The 23,439-nt window shown below is 41.3% G+C and overlaps 1 protein-coding gene across 3 annotated transcripts in view; it reads right to left on the bottom strand.

Annotated features, from left to right (window-relative positions):
* Positions 1-18,724, bottom strand: part of FBXW10B (F-box and WD repeat domain containing 10B) — a 32,673-nt gene extending 13,949 nt beyond the window's left edge. The window contains exons 1-8 of one of the 3 annotated variants that reach the window (XM_053567962.1): positions 18,123-18,724; positions 16,018-16,182; positions 14,493-14,693; positions 14,269-14,396; positions 13,414-13,536; positions 10,019-10,128; positions 6,831-7,031; positions 593-714 (exon numbers count right to left, since the gene is read on the bottom strand). In XM_053567962.1, the coding sequence (XP_053423937.1) occupies positions 593-714; positions 6,831-7,031; positions 10,019-10,128; positions 13,414-13,536; positions 14,269-14,396; positions 14,493-14,693; positions 16,018-16,182; positions 18,123-18,627 (1,555 nt within the window). In that variant the 5' untranslated portion in view covers positions 18,628-18,724. Of the gene's footprint in view, positions 1-592; positions 715-6,830; positions 7,032-10,018; positions 10,129-13,413; positions 13,537-14,268; positions 14,694-16,017; positions 16,183-18,122 lie in introns of all 3 variants that reach the window. The other 2 variants (XM_053567963.1, XM_053567961.1) reach the window with 2 other exon arrangements.
* Between the last annotated feature and the right edge of the window lie 4,715 nt (positions 18,725-23,439).

The raw sequence follows: 23,439 nt of genomic DNA, 5'->3' as shown, positions 1-23,439 counted from the left end.
CTTGCCTCAGCCTTCTGAGTAGCTGGGACTATAGGTGCCCACCATAACACCTGGTTGTTTTTTGGTTGCAGTTGTCATTATGTTTTAGCAGGCCTGGGCTGGGCTCAAACCCGCCAGCTTTGGTGTATGTGGCCGGTGTCCTACTCACTGAGCTACAGGCACCGAGCCTGTCTATAAGTTTTGGATTCCTCATGTGCCTCCACCTCATGGTGCTCTTGTGAGGATTAGATAAGATAATATATATAAAGCACCTATCACAGTGCCTTTCACAAAATTGGTATTCAATAAATGACAGCCGTTACTATCCATGCATTTATTTTACCCCCCATTCTATATCAACATATCTGCTTTCACTAAGAGACTGTGAGGTGAGCCTGGTGAAGAAATAGCATTGCTTCCCCCTCCAGCACCTAACACAGCATGTTACACATGGTACGTGTCAACAGTCACTGAACAGATCAGTTGGTAAGATGCATGTGTGTATGAATGGATAGACGGGTGAATAAAAGAATAAATGATTTCCTATACAAATCAAAAAATAAGCATTTTGGTAGCCCATGGATTTGGGAAACTTAAGGCATTTCTTTCTCACCTTTCACCTGGCAATCTCTTGCTCCTGATACGAGCCTGTTTTTATATAAATCTATGCAAGTGATTGTGCCCTGGTGGCCATTGAAGATTCGTATGCAAGTCCCATTTTTCAGATCCCAGTATCTGTAGTCCAAAAAAGAAAGAGTTTTTGAGATTTTCTGAGGGCCCAAGGGATGGTACTCTAGGGATTTCCTTCAGATCAGTACATAGTTGGAAAGCAACAGAGTTTCACGGCCAGACTTTGAGTCAGAGGTCTGAATTTGAATCCCAGTCACAACACCTATTTGGTGTAACTTTGAGAAAGTTACTTTATGCCTTCATTTTTTCACTGATAAAATGAAAATGATAATTATAGCAGTTACCTCAAACAGGTTTTGTGAAGAATTAAAATGCGCTAATGGAGTGATTGTCAACCAGAGGTGATTTTTATCCTGAGGGGCCATTTGACAATGTCTAGAGACATTTTTGGTGGTCACAAGATGGGAGGGAAGTACCACTAGCATCTGGGGTGTAGAAGCCAGTGGCGCTGCTGAACATCCACTGTTGCCTAGGACAACCCCACAGCAAAGAATTCTCCAGCCCCAACTGTCAACAGTGCCAAAGTTAAGAAGTGCATTAATGCATGTAGCATTAGAACAGGTAGTAAATCATAGAAAATGCTTGATAAATATTAGGCAGTTTTAGGTGGAAAGGACCCTGGAATGACCCTCAGGCTTAGCATCATGGCACTGACTCAGTGGTAGAAATGATCTTCAAATAAACAGTTGGCATGTATACCATGGAATACTATTCAGCCATGCAAAGATGGTAATTTTGTAGCTTTTCTAACAACACTGATGGATTTGGAGAACATGCTTCTAAGTGAAGTATCATAAGAATGGAAAAACAAGCATCACACGTACTCAGTACTAAATTGAAACTGGTAAATTAACAACCACGTGCTCACATGAAAGCAAATGCAATTAAACTTAAGTAGGGGAGAGGCGGGAAGGGGTTGGATAAATCCCCACCCACAGTGTATATTACAAGGGTTGTTGGCACACTTCTGGAGTGAAGGACACAACTACAACTCAGACTTTAACCTTACAAAAGCAAACTATGTTATCATATGGCCCTCGTTTTAATCTAAAATAATAATTTTCCATAATCTTAAATTAAGATTAAAAATACTTTATGTATGTCTACAGCATATCTAAGAGATATATGGGAATGTGTGAAGTCATATAGTTATCTATCTATCTATTTACTAAAGATGGGGTCTTGCTAAGTTTCCTCAGATGGCCTTGGAGCTCCTGGGCTCAAGCAATCCTCCCATCTCAGCCTCACCAGTAGCTGGGACTTGTGCCATCTATGCCTAGCCACACAGTTTTCTAATAAGAAAATTTGCCTGAGGTCACTCAATTGTCATTGCTACATGCTTTCACTTCAGACAGGCTGCTATTGTGACAGGACAAAATGAAATGTTAAGATAATGGACTCTGGAAACAGCTGCCTTAGGCCCATCACTGGTTTGCTATGTGATCTTGAGCTAAGTAACTGAACCACTCGGTACCTCATTTCTTCATCTGACAATTGGGGGTAATAATGGCCTTTGTCTCACTGAATTACTGTGAGTCTTGGCACATAATAAATGATTAATACATAGGCTTGGCGCCTGTGGCTCAAGTGGCTAAGGGGCCAGCCACATACACCTGAGCTGGCAGGTTCAAATCCAGCCCGGGCCCGCCAAACAACAATGACGGCTGCAACCAAAAAATAGCCGGGCATTGTGACGAGCACCTGTAGTCCCAGCTACTTGGGAGGTGGAGGCAGGAGAATCGCTTGAGCCCAGGAGTTGGAGGTTGCCATGAGCTGTGATGCCACGGCACTCTACCCAGGGCGACAGCTTGAGGCTCTGTCTCAAAAAAAAACAATAATAGTAAAAATAAATAAATAAATGAGTAATACATGTTTCTTTTGCAGTTCTTTTGATATGTTAGGTTTTTCCTATTAATATTCCCAAAGGCCCAACAGCCTTACCAACATCTTATAAGTCTGGAAGCCACATGCAGTGAACAATGTCCCAGCACTCCGCTGAAGAAAGCATGCTTCGAATTTCTGTTTCCAGCAACATGCCATGACTTTAGGTTAATTTCTTTCACTTATGAAAAAAACTGTTCACTTTAAGAATGAACAGACAAAACAGAAACCCTACATTATACCACATGCAAAGTTTTAAGCAGCAAATGGATTAAAGAACCGAATGCAAAGGTAAAACTGTAATGTTAATAGAAGAAAATAATAGAAAATATCTCTGTGACCTAGAAGGGAAGAATCACAGACCTGAGAGAAAAAAAAATACCCTAATAAAGTTATAAACTTTATTACATCCATATAAAGAACTTTTGTTCAACAAAGGACATTATGAACAAAGTTAATAGATAAATTAAGGATGAGAGATGATATTTCCAACTTTAAAGCTAACAAAAGAATGACATTGACTCTTTGGAGTAGAAAGAAATATAAGGAACTGGGAATCACTGAGAATATTAGTTATCCCAATAGGAAAGTAAGCAAAAGATATAATCAGGCAATTTGCAAAAGAAGAAGTCGCAAAGGTAATAAGTGCACTCCTTAGCAACCAGGGTGATGTACATGGGAATGACTTCATGCATATTCGTTTGGCAGAAATGTGAATGCTAGACAACGTCCAGTTTTGGTCTGGAAGTAGAGATGCAGTGAGCGTGCAGACCAGTGTGATCATTCTTCACTTCAGTCTGGTACTTCTTAGTTAAATCAGGTGCTGCCTAACCTACATCTCAGCAGGTCCACCCCTTGGTACACATCATTTAAAAAAAGAAAGACCTCACAACGTCCACAAAGGGACATACGCAAAAATGCTCAATGCGGCAGTGTTTGGAGACAACCCATGACCATCCTAGAGAAGCAGTAGGTAAAATGTGTGTGTGGACCATGGACTGCTACACAACAGCTGTAAACACCTGACAAGATGAATGATAACATAGATGACTCTTTTTGACACATAGGGCAGGTGCAAAAGTTACAAACCAAGGGTGGCATCTGTGGCTCAGTGGGTAGGGTGCCAGCCCCAGATACCAAGGGTGGCAGGTTCAAACTCGGCTCCTGCCAAACTGCAACAACAATAATAAAAAAATAGCCGGGCATTGTGGTGGGTACCTGTAGTCCCACCTACTTGGGAGGCTGAAGCAAGAGAATCGCCTAAGCCCAGGAGTTGGAGGTTGCTGTGAGCTGTGTGACAACACAGTACTCTACCAAGGGTGATAAAGTGAGACAAAAAAAAAAAAGTTACAAACCAAGAGAGGTCTACCACAATACCATGTGAATTGCAGATATAAGTACAAAGTACTTCGGTACTCATTTTGAAAGAACACCCATAAATCATAAGCAACACATGAAGAAAGATTAGGTGGTAGCTCACACAGGGAAGAGAATAAGAGTGAAGAATAGAGATAAATTGAATGGATAAATGAATAAAATAAAACAGGAATGGAGCCTTGTATAGACCAGTAATGTGACATGAACTAAGAAGTATAATTAGCTCAATCCTCTGCATTCAAGATCCAAAACAGAATGAAAACAAAGAACAATGTAGATGGAAACATAAAAGGTCCAAGAACAGCTGAAACACTCTGGAGATGAATGAGATGGGGGACTTGCCCTACCCAACATGAAGACTTTAAAATCTAAAGTAATTAAGACAGTGTGGTGTTAACCAAGAATAGCTAAAGAGACAAATGAAATAGAATAGAGAATCCAGAAATGGAAATACACTGACACTCGTCTTATGACAAAGCCAGTAACACAGAATAATGAAGAAAAAGACTGTCTTTTCCATAAAAGGTGCTGAGATAACTGGGAATCCAAATAGGGAGACAGAAAAAGAAAACAGGAATCTGGACTCCTACTTCATACCATAACAAAAATCAGGGTTTTTTGTTTTTTTTTTAATCAGGTGGATTTAAGACATAAAGATGAAAGGCAAAACAAAAAATAAACAATAAATAAATAAAAACTTCAAAAAAGACACCACAGGAAGCTATCTTCACATCTTTAAGGTAGGCAAGGAATCTTAACATGTCAAAGAAAGCATTAACCATTAACAAAGGCTACTACCTCCAAGTTAAGAATTTCTGTTCAAGAAAAGGCACCAAAGACAGTGAAATGAAGAATCTCAAATTGGAAAAAGAAATTTGCTACACAGAAATAGAGAATCCAAAAATTACGGGAAAAAAAATCTTACGAATCAAAAAGAAAAAGATACATAAATCAACAAAAAATTCCAGAAAAAAGGCACAGAACACGAATTTCATAGAAGAGGAATCACAAACGGCTCTAAAACATATTATTATTAATTTTACATGTCAACTTGGAAGATGTTTTGGGGTGAGGTTAACATTTAAGTCAGTGAATCCAAGTAAAGCAGACTCGTAATGTGGGTGGGTCTCATGCATTCACTTGAAGGCCTGTGTAGAACAAAAATCTAGTTTCCCTAAGCCAGTGGGGACTGTCCAGTAGATGATGGCCTTTGGACTCAACAGCACCACTGGCTCTCCAGGGCCTCCAGCCTCCCAGCCCACACTGCAGATTTTTGGACTTGCCAGCCTTTGTGGTCAATGCCAGTGCCTTAAAATAAATCTCCTTCTATGTATATACTATCCTATTGGTTCTGTTTCTCTGGAGAACTCTTAACTAATAATATGAAAAGGTGTTCAAAGCTGGGCAAGGTGGCTCACACCTGTAATCTCAGCACTCTGGGAGGCCGAGACAGGTGGATTGCCTGAGCTCAGGAGTTCTAGACCAGCCTGAGTTAGAGCAAGACCCCATCTCTAAAAATAGCTGGCATTGTGGCAGGTGCCTGTAGCCCCAGCTACTGGGGAGGCTGAGGCAAGAGAATCACTTGAGCCCAAGAGTTTGAGGTTGCTGTGAGCTATGATGTCACAGCAGTCTACCGAGGATGACAAAGTAAAACTCTGGCTAAAAAAAAAAAAAAAAGAAAGAAAGAAAAAGAAAAAGAAAAGAAAAGGTGTTAACTTCATTAATAATTATTTAAAACTAAAACCCCAGTAAAAACCCAGTGAATTTTACTTAATACCCATCAGATTAACAGAACTGTTAGATTGACAATAATGAGAATTGGTGAGGATTAATAATAAGAAGGGATATTTCCTAACCTGCTGATAGGTGTTTACTACAACCACTTTGGAAAACAGTTAAGTACTTCTTCCTAGGAATTCCCCTACTAACATTTTAAGAAAAACTCATGGGGGCAGTGCCTGTGGCTCAAAGGAGTAGGGCACCGGCCCCATATGCCAGAGGTGGTAGGTTCAAACCCAGCACCAGCCAAAACTGCAAACAAACAAACAAACAAAAAAAAAAACCTCATGCATGTGGACACTGGACAACGTGTCTGTGGCAGCATTCTCTAAAAGAATGAAAACTAGACTAATGCAAATGTCCATAATGAGTTACGGGATAAAATACTGTATCTCCATAAAGTAAATTAATTCCTGTTACCCAAATCATATGGCTGAATCTCAAAAACATAGTTCAATGCAAGAATCAAGTACTGGCAAATTTTTTAGATATGATTTTAATGTTAAAGATGGGCAAAAGTAATTAATATATTTGAAGATACATAAGCAGGAAGTGAAAACTATAAATAGATACTAGGGATAATTAGTATAAAATTTAGGATAACATTATTTCTGGTTGGAAGGAAGAAAAAAGCAAGAGAAGGACACAGGAAGGGTTTGGGGAATGGTAATGTCCTATTGTCCTATTTTTTGGCCTGTGTTTTTATTAAGCTGTATTTAAAAATACCTGTATAGATACATTTTTAAACACTATTTTGCTTCTATACTATATTTCATTGCCACACACACACAAAAACTACTTCTCCCTGAAGGAATCTATGAGAAGAAATATTAATTATGTCTTTGTCTATGAATGCTAAAAAAAAGAAACTTTTTCTGATTCATGGTTATCACCTAGAAAATATAGCTGATAATTGTTATAAATCTATTTCATTCGAAGTTTAAACAAGATATAAATTCTTGCCTTTTACATTGCCAAAAGTAAGTTGTAGGTATTCTAGAAATAAGTATCATTTAGGATAACTTTTCAATAAATATAAACAGAAAAAAGCATGCGCACTTCTTCCATGAGCTTCCTTTAGGCCTTGGGTGGGATGGGGATTATAATGTCCTTGGATCTCTTACCTGATACTTAGGTCATAACTTCCGCTTACGAGAAAGTTTTCCTCCTCTTGCAAGAAGAGGGCCCGGACACTCCCAGCATGACCTCGGAACATGATGGGTAACACCTTCACTTTTTGGATGTCCAGAAGATGGATCTTCCGATTAGATGACACAGCCACCAAATCTCCCCCAGCATAGTAGATGACTCTATTTTTGTCCCACCTGAGTTGCCAGGGGAAAAAGATTATCCATGAAAGTCGAGTTCCTGTCCTTCCTGGAACTTACTTAGCCCATGACTCTCACCTACAACAGTGGTATAATGGAACATTGAGGGCTTTCAGCAAGGAGGCCACAGAAGGCAAGGCAAGAATGTGTACTGACCGGCCCTGAGGGACCCCTTCCCTCATACCATGACAAAAATTCATTTCATAAAAAATACATAAATAAATAAATAATAAAAATAAAATAAAAATTCAGGGCAATGCCTGTGGCTCAGTGGGTAGGGTGCCAGCCCCATATACCGAGGGTGGCGGGTTCAAACCCAGCCCTGGCCAAACTGCAACAAAAATATAGCCAGGCACTGTGACAGGCACCTTCCCAGATACTTCAGAGGCTGAGTCACGAGAATTGCCTAAGCCTAGGAGTTGAAAGTTGCTGTGAACTGTGACACCACGAAACTCTACTGAGGGCAATAAAGTAAGACTCTGTCTCTTAAAAAAAAAAAAGAAAGAAAGAAAGAAAGAAAAAAGAAAAGAAAAATTCATTTCAGGTAGTTTTAAAGCCTAAAGACATAAGGCCAAATTATTATTTTTTAAATTCTGCTAACATATGCTAAATCCCCAAGAGAAAAGACTAGAGTATGTGGCATTTCCTAGATATATTTGACCACAGAAAACTTTCATGGAAAACCTCAAAGAAGCACTGTTGGGAAGCCTTATACACATGTGGTTTTTTTTTTCTTTAACCAATATCCAATGAGCACATTAGGTCCAAAGTCCTATGCTAGTTGGTACCATGGAAAATGGAAAATATAAAGATAAATAAGATACGGACCTTGCCTGCAATGAGTTTATAGTCCAATAATACCTATTTTCCAATGATACTATTATTAGCAAATAGGTAAGAAATGAACAGGATGACCAAATAATTTATTGTCTAAACTGAGACTTATTCGTTATGAAAGGGGATACTATTACCAAGTAGACTAGGACCACAGAACAAAGCGGGATTATTCCAGTAAACAGGGATGTATATCACCCTTAACAGAGGAGCAATTTTTGGTATTTTTGTTTTCATTCTGTTTGTCATATCTAGAGTTCAATAAATCACCATCTCTTCTAAAGAGCAGTCATTGCCATACTATCCATAACAAACCAATTTTGCCTTCCCCTTCTTGCTCTATCTTCCCTACATTGACTGGTTTACAGGACACCCCAATGTCACCACATATTTACGTGCACACATATGGAGGGAAAATGGGGAACTGTAGCTAAATGTACCTTTATTTACAAAATATGCACAAAATTTTACAAATTATTTCTCTATGTATTGATATATAAATATAAGAAAATAAAAATTTAATATGATTATGTTAATTTCTTTATGTATGGCAACGTTTGGGACATCCTGTATTATCAAGATGTAGTTTGTTAATAAGATTCATGGTTGAAAATAAAGTAGAGGCAGCCTTCCCGAAACCTTATGAATAAAGAGTGAAATGCAATACCTAAAGGATGGCAGAAAGTTAATTATTAAAGGGTCTTCTTATGGTGTAGCCAAGTAATGTGACACTGTGCAATTACTATAATGTTCATATTTACCATGGAAAGATATTTACGATAATTTGCTAGGCTGGGTTACAGAACTGCATGTAGCATACCATCATTTCTACTTAAAATATGGTATGTCTGGCTCTGCACCTGTAGCTCAGCAGCTAGGGCACCAGGCACATATACCGGAGCTGGCGGGTTTTAATCCAGCCTGGGGCCTGCTAAACAACAATGACAACTCCAGCCTAAAAAAAAAACAATAGCCAGGTGTTGTGGCGGGCTCGGGTAGTCCCAGCTACTCAGGAGGCTAAGGCAAGAGAATCACTTAAGCCCCAGAGTTTGAGATTGCTGTGAGCTGTGACACTACAGCACTCTACTGAGGATGATGTAGTGAGACTCTGTATCAAAAAAAAAAAAAAAATGGTAGGGCCTGGGGCAGCGTCTCACACCTGTAATCCCAGCACTCTGGGAGGCTGAGGCAGGTGGATTGCCTGAGCTCAGGAGTTCAAGACTTACCTGAGCCAGAGTGAGACCCCGTGTCTAAAGAAAAAGATAGCCAGGCCTTGTGGCGGGCACCCGTAGTCCCAGCTACTCAGGAGGCTGAGGCAAGAGGATCGCTTGAGCCCAAGAGTTTGAGGTCGCTGTGAGCTGTGATGCCATAGCACTCTACACTGGGCGACATATTGAGACTCTGTCACTATGGTATGTGCTACATATGCAAAGAAAAATTCTAGAATAGACATCAATATTAATGGTAGTTATCCATCGGTAACAATATTATAGGACATCTTGGCTTTTCTCGGTGCATTTTCTCACCATTTGGGGGATTTTTTTTCCAATAAGCATATATTGCTTCTAAAAATAATACAATAAAGATAATCCTAGCACTCTGGGAGGCCAAGGAGAAGGAATGCTTGAGGTCAGGAGTTTGAGACCACCCTGAGCAAAAGCAAAACCCTGTCTCTACTAAAAATAGAAAAATTAGCTGAGTGTGGTAGTATATTCCTATAGTCCCAGCTACCTGGGAGGCTAAGGCAGGAGGGTCACTTGAGCCCAGGAGTTTGAGTTTGCAGTGAGCTATGATGATGCCACTGCACTCTAGCCTGGATGACAGAGCAAGATTCTATTGTTTTGTTTTGTTTAAAAAAAAATAGAAGTATCTCAAAGAAAATAAACATTTCATGAATGTGACTTGTGCAAAAGTTTGTTGGTCAGTATACCCAGAATTTATAAAGAGAAAGTGTCCTCCACCCACTGCCAAGAATGGTGCAAAATTAAACACTGATTGTCCACAAGGGATCTCATGGAGCTTCAGAGCTGGAGCTTGAGGTGAGGAATGGACTGTCCTTCCAAGGAAACAAGGGCCAGGGGAATCCTGAGATGCCAGTGTGGGTAACTCAAAGGTCCCTGAAAAACCTAGATTTTGACCCTGGTACCTACGTGTCTGAAAGCGTGCGGACATTGTAGGTCCCACAGAAGACATTTCTCTCCTCCATCAGGACCTGCTGAGTTTCCTGGTTCTGGTATGCAGTCCACAGGTTGTAGTCATTCTAACAAGGGAATACTCAGAGTCAAAGCATGGCAGCAACTCTACCCACAGTCCTCCCTGGCGAGGGCCCAGGGCCCAGGGATGCTTCCTCTGAAGGCTGTGGCTCCTCCTACATGTGAAGGGAGGGGCCTAGGAGCAGGCAGCAAGGTGGTCCATGAGACAGGAAGTGTTGGGTCAAAGGTCCTAATTCTTCCTTTGCCTTTTCGTATTTTCTATCTTCAAATTCTATGGACTTGTGAAGCTGAATTCTAAATATCACTGATTGTACAACTTTTCCAAAAATGAGTTCACAAAAGATATGATCCCAAAATAAAGTCACAGATCCCCTATGACCGGCCATTTCACAGAAGTTGGGGTTTTACATTTAGGTTACATGTACCTGGCAGTGCAGAGCACACTCACGGGAACTTAAGCCCTGCACGAAATTACTGCTACACACTCTAGACATTTGAATTGTGAAGTTTTCATACATAGACAATGTCCATTTGTCCTTATAGCTGCCTCAAAAAGGAGGTCACTTGCCTCACAACTTTTTTCATCATTTTACAGATGAGGTATCTCAGGGAGGGGAAATAAATTTTATCAAGTCTCAACAGGGTTGCTTTCCTCTGCTTCCTAGTCAGTCCTTTCTGCCTTCCTCCCTCTTTCCCTCCTTCCTTTCCTTGTTTCCTTCCCTCCTTCCTTCCTTCCTCCCTCCCTTCCTTCCTTTCCTCCCTCCCTTACTCCTTCCTTCCCTCCTTCCTCCCTCCCTCCTTCCTTCCATCTTTCTTTCCTTCCTTCCTTTCCTCCCTCCCTTACTCCTTCCTTCCTTTCCTCCTTCCTCTCTTCCTGCTTGCTTCCATCTCTTTTCTTCCTTTTTTCCTTCCTTCCTCCTTCCTTCCTTCCTCCTTCCTTCCTTCCTCTCTTACCCCTTCCTTCTTTCATTCTTTTCTTCCTTCCTTCTTTCCTTTTCTCCTTCCATCTTTTTTTCTTCCTTCCCTCCTTCCTGCCTCCCTCCAGCACACACTTTCTGAGCAGTAGGCACACCAAGCATATTAAATTCCAGAATAGATGACTAAATTGAATTCCCAGTAGCTCAGGAGTTTGAGACCACCCAGTAGCTCAGGAGTTTATTCTTCCACCCTCAAATAGCAGAAAATAATAGTCACACTTGGACTAGTAGGACAAAGCAAAGTAGAGAGAGTTTATGGTGAATGAAAAGAAGCCCACGAAATCATGTTTGCATCTGAGAGTCCTCCTGGGACCTCTCTTCTGGAGTCTCCTCATCAACCTTAGCCTTCTCATCATTCCAAACCCCAGCCTTCTCTTCCTCCATGCTGTTAGACTCTTCCCTGATGCCCTCTTTCCTTGGCTCACCCTCATTCCCCATCTTTAATCATGTAGTGTTGCCCATTGAGAAGTCTCTCCCCAGAGAATCAGTCAACCTGCCTGCCCTCCAGTATTCAAGCAGCATCCCATCCTTTGGCTTGAAGTCAGTGAGGCTTCCCTGGCTTCTCCTAACTCAGGTGGGAATTCCCTGGCCCTTGCTCATCTTCTAAGTTTTCTGAGCCCTAAAAGCCACATGGCAAAGTCACTGGGATGGAACAGATCTGGGTTCAAATCCCAGTTCTGCCAGTGATCAGTTGTGAGACCGTGGCCAAGTTCCCCAACATCATATCCTTCACTTCCACATCTATAAACTAGGAGCAATGACAGACAGCTCTTGGGCCTACGGTGGGTGTCAAAGAGACAATGTGAGCACAGCTGTCAGCACCATGCCTGGCATCCGGTTGCACTTGCTGCCACTGGCACCCCACAAGGCACTCCTCCCCACTTCGCAGACCCTGCAAGTGCTTGGTCCTGCCAGTTTGTGCACACTCTTCCAGTCTCCATACTGCTTTACCTGTTTCTCTCCCTTTTCTTAAATTATACACTCTTAGAATATCAAACAGTGTCTGAGTAGTCCTTTTATGGCGGGGGGGAACGAGGAGGAGGTTACTGACTATATCACCCTAGGAAGATGGTGTCTATTTTCTTACACTTAAATAGAGCAATAGACTTGGGGGGAAAAATCAGGTCTGCATTCAAATTGTGCCTTTCTCATTCAACTGGCAGGAAGATCTTGACCTGGCTGAGCCTGAGTTTCTTTATCTAAAAAACAGCTAAGAGATGGAAAAATTGCAGATAAAATGAGCTTTCTTTGGCCCATGTAGTTTTTTATTTTTTTTTTATGTTTTCAATTTCATTATCTTTATTATTTTCTCCTTCTCCTTTCTATTTTTTTAATTTATTTTTATTGTTAAATCATAGCTGTGTACATTAGTGCAATCAAGGGGTACAATGTGCAGCCATGTAGTTTTTTAAAATGCTTTTATTTAGTTGCCAGCATTTAAGATAGTTCACATGATAGCTCAGATTTCTATCTTTTGATGGCTCAGATGGGCTAGCAGGTTAAGAGTCCAAGGCAATAATTAGCTGGAGCTGAATAGCAACTGGCTTTTCAGATGGAATATAAACTCTCCACTTGATCACAGCCCACCACTCTGCACTGCCCACACTGCCCACCTCCTCCTCTGTGTGACCTGTCTGGCCCTGCAGACATATGAGCTACATGGTCTCTCTGGATGCCTTTACTTCTCAGATTTTAATTTATAACTGGGGAGCTACAATCAGTTCACTCCTCATTTCTTACCCTTTTGGGGCCAATTACGTCTTTGAAATAGAGAGACCCTGAGTAGAGAAGAGGGGCAGAAACCTAACAGTTTCAGCAATAACTACCATGCCTGGGTACCAGAGCATGAAGCCCAAAGAGTCCTCCAGCCACTCCTCCTCATCACTGCCTGAGAATTGGTGGGGAGGTCTGCAGTGAATTAACTTTCCCCTTCTATCCTGGCACAAACACGAACTTGGAGGTGAGAGATAAGAAAGCTGGATTCATTCTAGGCCATGGATATTCAGGACCATCCCAAAGTCAGAAGCTGACAGGGTTGAAAACAAGCCCAGCTATGGCCTGGAACTCTGCCCTAAATGACCTGGGGCTTTGGACCCCGAACATGGCCACAGGGTGTGAAGTAAGGGAGGACACCGAGAGAACAACCAGATCACCACACTCGTTCAACAGATGAGGAAATTAAGGCTCAAAGACAGGAGTGACTTCAAGTCAGCAGCAGCACAGGGGATGCTGGTCTCCCAGGGAGTGCCATGATTCTTGGTCCCTACTTGAGGGCTGAGTCTGGAATTCAGCCTTCAATGGCCACTAAGAATGTGACTGTCACAGCCACTTGCCCCAGGTGTCGCAGGAACCCACCTTTGTCCTCAGCTTCCATCTCTGGCCTTTCACACGCACGCGTTTCGCATCATCGACTATCTTAGGGACTGGGATAAGAAGCTTATTGGCGTAAGTGGGGTCTATTCCCCTTGAGTAAGACCCCTGGAAAAAAGGCAAAAATTAGAAAATGGCTATTCTTGGTTCCCATTCTCTGGAGAAAGGGAAGAACTGTTCTTGGCAAAATAAGCAAGCCCTGACTGAAAAAGGAAGGCCCGGCATGCCAACAGCATGTACAGTCTGAGTGGAGGAGGAGGGCAGACCGCAAACACCCAGAGGGGCCTGTGGGAGAGGGCAGCCGCTTCTACACCATGGTGACCTCAGTGTACCTGCTGCCTTCTCAACCTTTGTCATCTGTCTCTGCTGAGAAAAAAACCCAACCTACCAAGAACTCATGGTTTAGAGTGAGGCTTCCAGAAAGGAACTAAGAAGGATCATTAGCTAGAGAAAAGTTGCCTTTTATCTTAAAAATATATGCCAAGGTCTTGTAAACATCTAAGTGGCATATGAGACTGATGCAGAAACATATCCATGGCCTTCTTGTTTACATAAGCTACAATAAAACTCCCTAGGGGCAGAACACTTCTCTGTGTTGAGAGCTTTTGGAAAGGCTCTGCCTCTCTGCTGCTGAGAGGTTTCTATGCAAGTCGCCCCTCCTAGCTACACTGGTGATGAGACAGTACATGGGGTCAAACGGGCGCCCAGACCAAAAGGAAGGGGCTGCAGACGCCTCAGGAGCTGAGAGGTGGAGCAGGAAGCCAGCGAGGCCTACCAGGGAGATGGAAAGATCGGGGAGCCTCGACACGGACATGAAGCTGGGCTATGGACAGGGAGTACCTGCAAAATGGTAATCTGGTTCTGGATGAAATTCTGCGCCGACAATTCCATCTTGACCTGCTGGGCTACGATGGCCCAGTGCTGGCTCACGAAGAAACACCTGTGTAGGCTGTTCTTATCCAGCATTCCTGAAAAAAAGAAAAAAACAAAGATTGACCCAGAAACCCCTGAACTGGGCCAGGATGGGAGGTGTCTGAGAAATCCCCTAATGCACCCCAGCATACTTAGAATGTACTTGGAGAGGTGGATGGGCAGGAGACGGATGAAGTCTCGGTATTTGCTGAACCCAGAAGACAATTCCTTGACAGTATCCAGGTCAACCAACAGATTGCAGGGGTTGTAACCTGGCTTGCTGAGGCTCGCTTCCCCAGAAAATAGTTTGTTCATCTCAGAAATACACTGGAGCGAACTCCTCCACTGTCCCTCTAGAGTGAAGCCGGAGAAAGGCACAGGGTTGAGTTGTCTCTGTATAAACTCTCGGCCGAGAACAAGTCCTTGCCAAATATCTCCCCCAAATAAAGCCCATTAGCATCTGTCCTTTAGCCACTGGATTTTTGTCATGAAAACAGAGACTCCTGACCTAAACATACATGTACTTTCCAGCCTTCTCAGCTTAAGGAGACATCTATATTAGCAAAGTCTGGAATTGGCATCGTGTCTGGAATTTCCTTGAAAATATCCCAATAAGAAAAAATTATAAACAATTTACAAAATGGGGGATGAAATAAGAGTAGTAAAATGTTGATCACTATTGAAGCAGAAGAATCATTATGTGGGTGGTTATCATACTTCAAAATCCTAGCTCTTTGGGAGGCCAAGGTGGGAGGATCACTTGATCTCAGGAGTTTGAGACCAGTCTAAGAAAGAGCAAAACCCCATCCCTACTAAAAAGGAAAAATCAGCCAGGTGTGGGGGCGGTGCCAGCTACTCAGGGCACTGAGGCAGAACAATCCCTTAAGCTCAGGTAGCTGTGATGATACCTGCACTCTAGCTGGGTGACAGAGCAAGACTCTCTCAAAAGCCAAAAACAAAACAAAAACAAAACCAACTTAGGAGGGACCCTAAGGTCAGACCCACTGCTTTTGTTCCCTCCTGAAGACTGAATCCAAGGATACAAAACTAGACCCTGGTAGGCCGGGTGTGGTGGCTCACACCTGTAATCCCAGCACTCTGGGAGGCCCAGGAGGGTAGATTGCTTGAGCTCATGAGTTTGAGACCACTCTGAGCAAAAGCTAGACCTGGCTCTACTAAAAATAGAAAACCTGAGGCAAGAGAATCGCTTGATCCCAAGTTGGAGATTGCTGTGAGCTATGACCCCATGGCACTCTACCTAGGATGACAGCTTGAGACTCTGTCTCAAAAAAAATTAGACCCTGGTGGGCTGGATTCTAAAACTGCCCACCACCTGGCATGCAGGGGATGCCTGATGGATTGTGGGCCTGGGGCAGGGGTCTTCAGTGGAAACCCTTGACAGTTCTCCTTCTGATCTTCATCTTTAGGTATCTATTGGAGATATCACCCCAAAAGGTGGAAACTTGTGCTTTAGAATATACCGACCAATTTTAGTCCTTGCTTCTCCCGTCATCAGCTATGAGGATTAGATGAGGGAAAAAAATATCAAAGACCCCAACACATTAGGGGCTATGTGAATGTCAGTTTCCAAAATCAGCCACCCCCAGATGCTACTGTCCCGCCAGCCTTCCAGCTCCACTGGGACTTCCCAGTCTCACCTGCTACGAGCTCACTTACCAAGATTAGATGTTCTTCCCTGCACATTTTCACCTTCTGGGGCTTTGGACAAAGGAAAGGATGTCTGCTGAGTTCTGACTGCCCAATACACATGTGAGGTCTCAGACTGGGGATTGTACTTTCTCTCGGGGGAAAAATACACATCAGAGGAGTCTTTATTGAGCCCTGAAAAATAAGAGGCCAAAAAAAGTTGCTCTTTAAAGAACAGGTGTGTGGAGGAAAATGAGGTGGATAGAAATGGTTTTATTTTTCCTTCCTTCTTTTAAATATACACAGAAGAGAACAGGGCAGTTTTGTTCGTTTCTACTTGAGGTCTCTGGGTTTTCCATAGAAAAATATCAGCAAGCCCCCAATTTGATGTTGAGTCCATCTCCAATGCAAAATTTATTAAAACCCTATATTCCTGGAGAGAGAAAGAAAGAGTAGTGGGCAGGAGCCTCCAGATGGACTGCTTTTTGGAAGCTCTTGCTTAATTTTCTTTAATGGCAGAAATAACTGCCCTTGAGTCACATGAGAAAATGTAACTTTGTAAAGAGAATCTTCCCCAGGAAAGAGGAAAGTTGTCACATCCATGAGAGGACTTACACAGCTCCAATATGAATAGCCTGTTCGTGTGGTGCCTGGCAAAGCTTTTGGAGGAGGAGCACAGCAGGGCACCTGTGCATGCAAACCAGGCCTTCCCTCGGAGGGAGTGGGCACAGTGGAAGACGCTCAGGAGGAACTTATGGTTTTCAGCCCACTACTGCGTGACCTATGCCAAGTCCCTCAAATTCCCTGAACTTTGGTGTCCTTGCCTATAAAATTAAGGAATTGGACTAGTTGATCTCTAATCTAGTTTTTTATAGCTCTGACACCTAGGATTCTCTGATTTTTTTTTTTAACCAGGTCTTCATTCTATAGGTACCTCTTTCACATCCCTGACACACCACTGAAGAAGTCAATGATGTACATTGTTATCTAATTTCCCCCTAGACCATTCAGCTTTCAAATTCTTTAGAATTCCATTAGTGGACAAATATGACCAACACTCAAGCTCCACTGGTGATAGGAATTATGTACCTTCAAGAGCCCAAATTCTGCACCCATGCACCCACCTATACCTGTGCCTCTCCTTATGCACACATACACACACACCTCCCCCACTCCCAGACCCCTCCTAATTTCAAGCCTCTGGCCTCCCTTCTGGTTTATTTGGCTTCCTTGAACCAGCTGGCTGGATGTTTCCAAGATTCTCTCACTAACACCCTCAACCAGCAATTCCCAAAGTGAAGTCCCCAGACCAGCAGCATGGGCATCCCCTGGAAATCTGTTAGAAATTCAGAATCCCAGGCCACACCTCAGACCTGCTGGGTCAGAAGTTCTAGGGAAGAAGCCCAAAAGTCTGTGTTCAGCAAACCCTTCAGGAGATCTGCATGCAAGCTACAGTTTGAGAACTGCCACCCTCAATATATTTGTCCAGTTGGTTCAAGGAAGCCAAAGACACCAGAAGGGAGGCTGGAGACTTGAGATTAGGAGGGGTCCTCGAGTAGGGGGTCCATGTGGAGAGGCACAGGTGCAGGAGGTTACATGGGTGCAGAGTTTGGGCTCTTCAAGGTACATAATGCCTATCACCGGTGGGGCTTGAGTTCCAGCCTTGGAAAAACTCAACTTTGAGGTTTGATTGTATGTGTAAACAAGGAATTTGGTGGAATGAATGAAAAAGAAAGCCCCAAAGTTCAGCTGAAGGCAGAACAATTTAGCAACTTCCCACTATGCATCGCTCAAGCCCAGTCTAACCTTTAAAGCAGGAGCAACACTGGATTAAGTGGTCAGAAGCGGGGACCAGCCATTTCTGGGTCTACAGGATTTAATGCAGAAATCCATTAAAAATGTTTGACATTTAAACGTTCTGTATTTCCTCCTGCATTTGCCACTCCGTGGTTTCTAGAAGGAAGTTACATTGTTCAATTTCTCCTATGGTAAACAGGATCAGGTGTCAGAACAAGGAGTTCATTCAAAGAACCCAATGCTGCGGCCCTGACGCTCCCTGTCTACCTGAACATGCCAACACCTGCAGTTCCCTACAGGCCCCCCGAAGTCTTTCTGGTCTTTGTAGCCTTGTTTACCTGAGATATTGTTCCGTTCTTTCAGAAACAGAACCCTGATCACATTGGCAGCAGTGAGCAGTAACTTGGGGTCACACATCTGCAGCAGCAGGAGGGTGTAATTGGCCTTGGTCCGGTGGGTGCTGGTCCCAAACCAGTACAATGTCTCCTTCATCTTCTGTTCCACTGTTTTATCCAACATTTGGTTAAAGGAGGAGGACTTCACTACTTTCCCCTCCTTGCTGAGGTTGATCCGGGACCTGTTATAGATGAAATCCTTCCCCTGTGTGGCCTGAAGGATATTTTGGAAATAGTGTAACAAATATAAGCTATTTAACTGCTCCAGAATGCTGACTACAAACCTCCTCTGCCATATCTCATTGACTCTCCGGAACCACTCTTTGGTAGAAAAGATCTTCCAGGCCAAGACACACGTTTCACACTTCTGGCACACTGGGACAGAATCGTTTCCTTTCTCACAACGAAAATAGGGAGCATTCCTGAATCTTGATTCCAGGCTTTCCATGATCCTGAGATAACCAGCTCATTTTAGCCTTGCCCATTTGCAATGCCACCAAACACCAGGGGGACAGGGGAATACCCCAATCGAGCCTTTTCTATTATAAACTTCTCCTGGAGAAAAAAACGATGGTGGCTACAATGGATGGAAAGTGTAAGTCTCCCAGAAACGGCCAACAGAAGTCCGGCTTTCTGTACTGACCTCCTTGGAAACATGGCTTTACCGTAAATCTCCTAAACCTGACGCCACTAGGCAGGGCAGTTGCTGTATATTCTGAAAGAGCTGGTCATTTTATTTCTAGAACAAGAATGATGTTAGTCAAATTTAAGTAACACGTAGACTCCTTTTATTTTATTTTTTATTAAATCATAACTTTGTACATTGATGCATTTATGGGGTTCAGGGTACTGCTTCAATATGCAATGTGAAATGCTTACATTGAACTAAGTAACACATCCATCACAATTATACTCATTTCTTAATAGTTTTGAAATGTACCATTGCATCATGCACATCAGATGAGGTCCCCCCAGGTCCCCTCCCTCCTCCCATATCCCCCCTCTCCTTCCCTCTCTCTCCTCTTCCCTTCTACTTTCTGGACTATAGTTATGTTTTGCCATTAATATGAGTGTGTAGGTGATTATATATTGATTTCATAGTAGTATTGAGTACATTGGATACTTTCTTTTCAATTCTTGAGATACTTTACTAAGAAGAATATGTTCCAGCTCCATCCAGGTAAACATAAAAGATGTAAAGTCTCCATCTTTCTTTATGCCTGTATAGTATTCCTTGGTGTACATATACCACAATTTGTTGTTCCATTCATGGGTTGATGGACACCTGGGCTGTTTCCATGTCTTGGCTATTAAGAATTGGGCTGCAATAAACATTCTGGTGCAAATGTCTTTGTTGTTAAATAATTTTTGATCATCTGGGTATATACCTAGTAGAGGAATTACAGGATTGAATGGTAGGTCTACTTTTAGTTCCTTAAGTGTTCTCCAAACTTCTTTCCAAAAAGGTTGAATTAGCTTTCATTCCCACCAGCAGTTTAGAAGCATTCCCTTCTCTCCACATCCACGCCAACATCTACAGTTTTGGGATTTTGAGAAGTGAGCTAATCTTACTGGAGTTAGATGATATCACAAAGTGGTTTTGATTTGCATTTCTCTGATGATTAAGGATGATGAGCATTTTTTCATGTGTTTGTAGGCCATGCGCCTGTCTTTATCAGAGAAGTTTCTGTTCAAGTCTCTTGCCCACATAGAAATGGGGTTATTTACTCTTTTCTTATTGATTAGTTTGATTCTCTGTACATCCTAGTTATCAGACCTTTGTCCTTTGTCAGAAGCATAACCTGTAAAAATCTTCTCCCATTCTGAAGGTTGTCTGTTTGCTTTATTTACTGTGCACTTGGCTGTGCAAAAGCTTTTTAGTTTGATCAGATCCCAGTAATTTGTTTTTGATGTTGCTTCAATTGCCCGGAGGGTCCTCCTCATAAAATATTCTCCCAGGCCAATTTCTTCAAGTGTTTTCCCTGCACTCTCTTCTAGTATTTTTATAGTTTCATGTCTTAAGTTTAAATCTTTTATCCAGTGAGAATCAATTTTTGTCAATGGTGAAACGGGGGTCCAGTTTCAGTCTTCTACAGGTCATCAGCCAGTTCACCCAGCACCATTTGTTAAATAGGGAGTCTTTCCCTCCACTGAATATTTTTGATAGGCTTGTCAAAGATCAAATGATGATTAGTAGCTGGGTTCATCTCTTGGCTCCCTATTCTGTTCCATAAATCTACTGCTCTGTTTTGTGCCAGTACCATGCTGTTTTGATCATTATAGATTTATAGCATAGCCTGAAGCCTTGTAATGTGATACCTCCTGATTTGTTCTTATTTCTGAGTATCGTATTTGCTATTAGAGATTTTTTCTGATTCCATATAAAACAAAGTACTATATATTCAAGTTCTTTGAAGCATGACAATGGTGCTTTAATAGAGATTGCATTAAATCTGTAGATTGCTTTGGGTAATATGAACATTTTAACAATGTTGATTCTTCCCAGCCATGAGAATGGTATGTTTTTCCATTTGTTAACATCTTCAGCTATTTCTTTTCCCAGAGTTTCATAATTCTCTTTATAGAGACCTGTCATGTCCTTTGTTGGGTAAATTCCCAGATATTTCATCTTCTTTGCCACTATTATAAAATGAATTGTGTTCTTGACCATATTTGCAGCTTGACTATTGTTGGTATATATAAAAACTACTGACTTGTAAGTATTGATTTTTGTATCCTGAGACACTGCTGTATTCCTTGATCACTTCTAAGAGTTTTGAAGTTGAGTCTGTGGGATTTTCCAGGTAGAGGATCATATCAGTGAAGAGCGAGAGTTTGATCTCCTCTGATCCTATTTAGATACTCTTGATCACCTTCTCTTGCCATGTAGACTTCTTTTAAAGAAAAACAAATATTAATAGCCAGAAATTTTAACACTCCTTTGGCAGTGTTGGATAGATCCTCCAATAAGAAGCTAAGCAAAGAAATTTTAGACTTAAACTTAACCATTCAACAATTGTATTTAACAGACATCTACAGAACATTTCATCCTAACAAAACTGAATACACATTCTTCTCATTAGCCCATGGAACATACTCCAAAACTGATCATATCTTAGATCACAAGTCTAACCTCAGTAAATTTAAAAGAATAGAAATTATTCCTCGCATCATCTAGGACCATCATGGAATAAAAGTTGAACTCAATAACAATGGGAATCTGCATACTCATACAAAAACATGGAAACTAAATAACCTCATGCTGAATAATAGCTGGGTCATAGATGAGATTAAGAAGGAAGTTACCACATTTTTGGAACAAAACAATAATGAAGACACGAATTATCAGAACCTCTGGGATACTGCAAACACAGTCCTAAGAGGGAAATTTATAGCACTGCAAGCCTTCCTCAAGATAACAGAAAGAGAGGAAGTTAACAACTTAATGGGACATCTCAAGCAACTGGAAAAGGAAGAACATTCCAATCCCAAACCCAGCAGAAGAAAAGACATAACCACAGTTAGAGCAGGATTAAATGAAATTGAAAACAAAAAAATTATACAACAGATCAATAAACAAAAAAGTTGATTTTTTGAAAAGGTCAATAAAATAGATAAACCTTTGGCTAACCTAACCAGGAAAAAAAGAGTAAAATCTCTAATCTCATCAATCAGAAATGACAAAGATGAAAGAACAACAGACTCCTCAGAAATTCAAAAAATCCTTAATGAATATTACAAAAAACTTTATTCTCAGAAATATAAAAATCTGAAGGAAATTGACCAATACTTGGAAGCACGTCACCTTCCAAGACTTAGCCAGAATCAATGGAAATGTTGAACAGGCCTATATCAAGTTCTGAAATAGCATCAACCATACAAAAATCTCCCTAGAAAGAAAAGTCCAGGACCAGATGGCTTCACGTCAGAATTCTACCAAACCTTTAAAGAGGAACTAGTACCTATATTACTCAACCTGTTCCAAAGTATAGAAAAAGAAGGAATATTACCCAACACGTTCTATGAAGCAAACATCACTCTGATCCCCAAACCAGGAAAAGACCCAACAAGAAAAGAAAATTATAGACCAATATCACTAATGAATATAAATGCAAAAACATTCAACAAGATCCTAACAAACAGAATCCAGCAACACATCAAACAAACTATACATCATGACCAAGTCAGTTTTATCCCAGGGTCTCAAGGCTGGTTCAATATACATAAATCTATAAATATAATTCAGCACATAAACAAATTAAAAAACAGACTATATGATTCTCTCAATTGATGCAGAAAAAGCTTTTGATAATATACAGCATCACTTTATGATCAGAACACTCAAGAAAATGGGTATAGAAGAGACATTTCTTAAACTAATAGAGACCATCTACAACAAACCTACAGCCAATATTGTATTGAATGGAGTTAAATCCAAACCATTTCCACTCAGATCAGGAACCAGACAAGGTTGCCCATTGTCTCCACTGCTCTTTAAAATTGTAATGGAAGTTTTAGCTATCGCAATTAGGGAAGAAAAGGCGAACAAGGGTATCCATATAGGGTCAGAAGAGATCAAACTTTCACTCTTCACAGATGATATGATTGTAGTACCATTGTAGCACCAAGGATGCTACTACAAAAGTCTTAGAAGTGATCAAGGAATACAGCAGCGTCTTATAATCTGTAGCCTTTATATTTAACAACAACAGTCATGCTGAAAAAACAGTCAAGGACTCTATTCTGTTGAGAGTAGTGCCAAAGAAGATGAAATAATTTCGGAGTTCACCTAACAAAGGATGTGAAAGATCTCTATAAAGAGAACTATGAAACTCTAAGAAAAGAAATAGCTAAAAATGTTAACAAATGGAAAAACATACCATGCTCATGGCTGGGAAGAATCAACATTGTTAAAATGTCCATACTACCCAAAGTAATATACAATTTTAATGCAATCCCTATTAAAGCTCCACTATCATACTTTAAAGATCTCAAAAAAAAATGCTTTGTTTTATATGGAATCAGAAAAAACTTCAAATAGCCAAGACATTACTCAGAAATAAAAACAAAGCAGGAGGAATCACACTACTAGATCTCAGACTACACTATAAATCAATAGTGATCAAAACAGCATAATACTGTAACAAAATGAACCAACCTACTTACTGTCATTTGTCTTTGACAAGCCAATTAAGAACATTCAGTGGCAAAAAGATTCCCTATTTAACAAATGGTGCTGGGTGAACTAGCTGGCAACCTG

Source organism: Nycticebus coucang, chromosome 18, assembly GCF_027406575.1.
Source record: "Nycticebus coucang isolate mNycCou1 chromosome 18, mNycCou1.pri, whole genome shotgun sequence".
In the NCBI taxonomy this organism is placed as follows: domain Eukaryota; kingdom Metazoa; phylum Chordata; class Mammalia; order Primates; family Lorisidae; genus Nycticebus; species Nycticebus coucang.
This window is presented reverse-complemented; position numbering and strand designations above follow the sequence as displayed.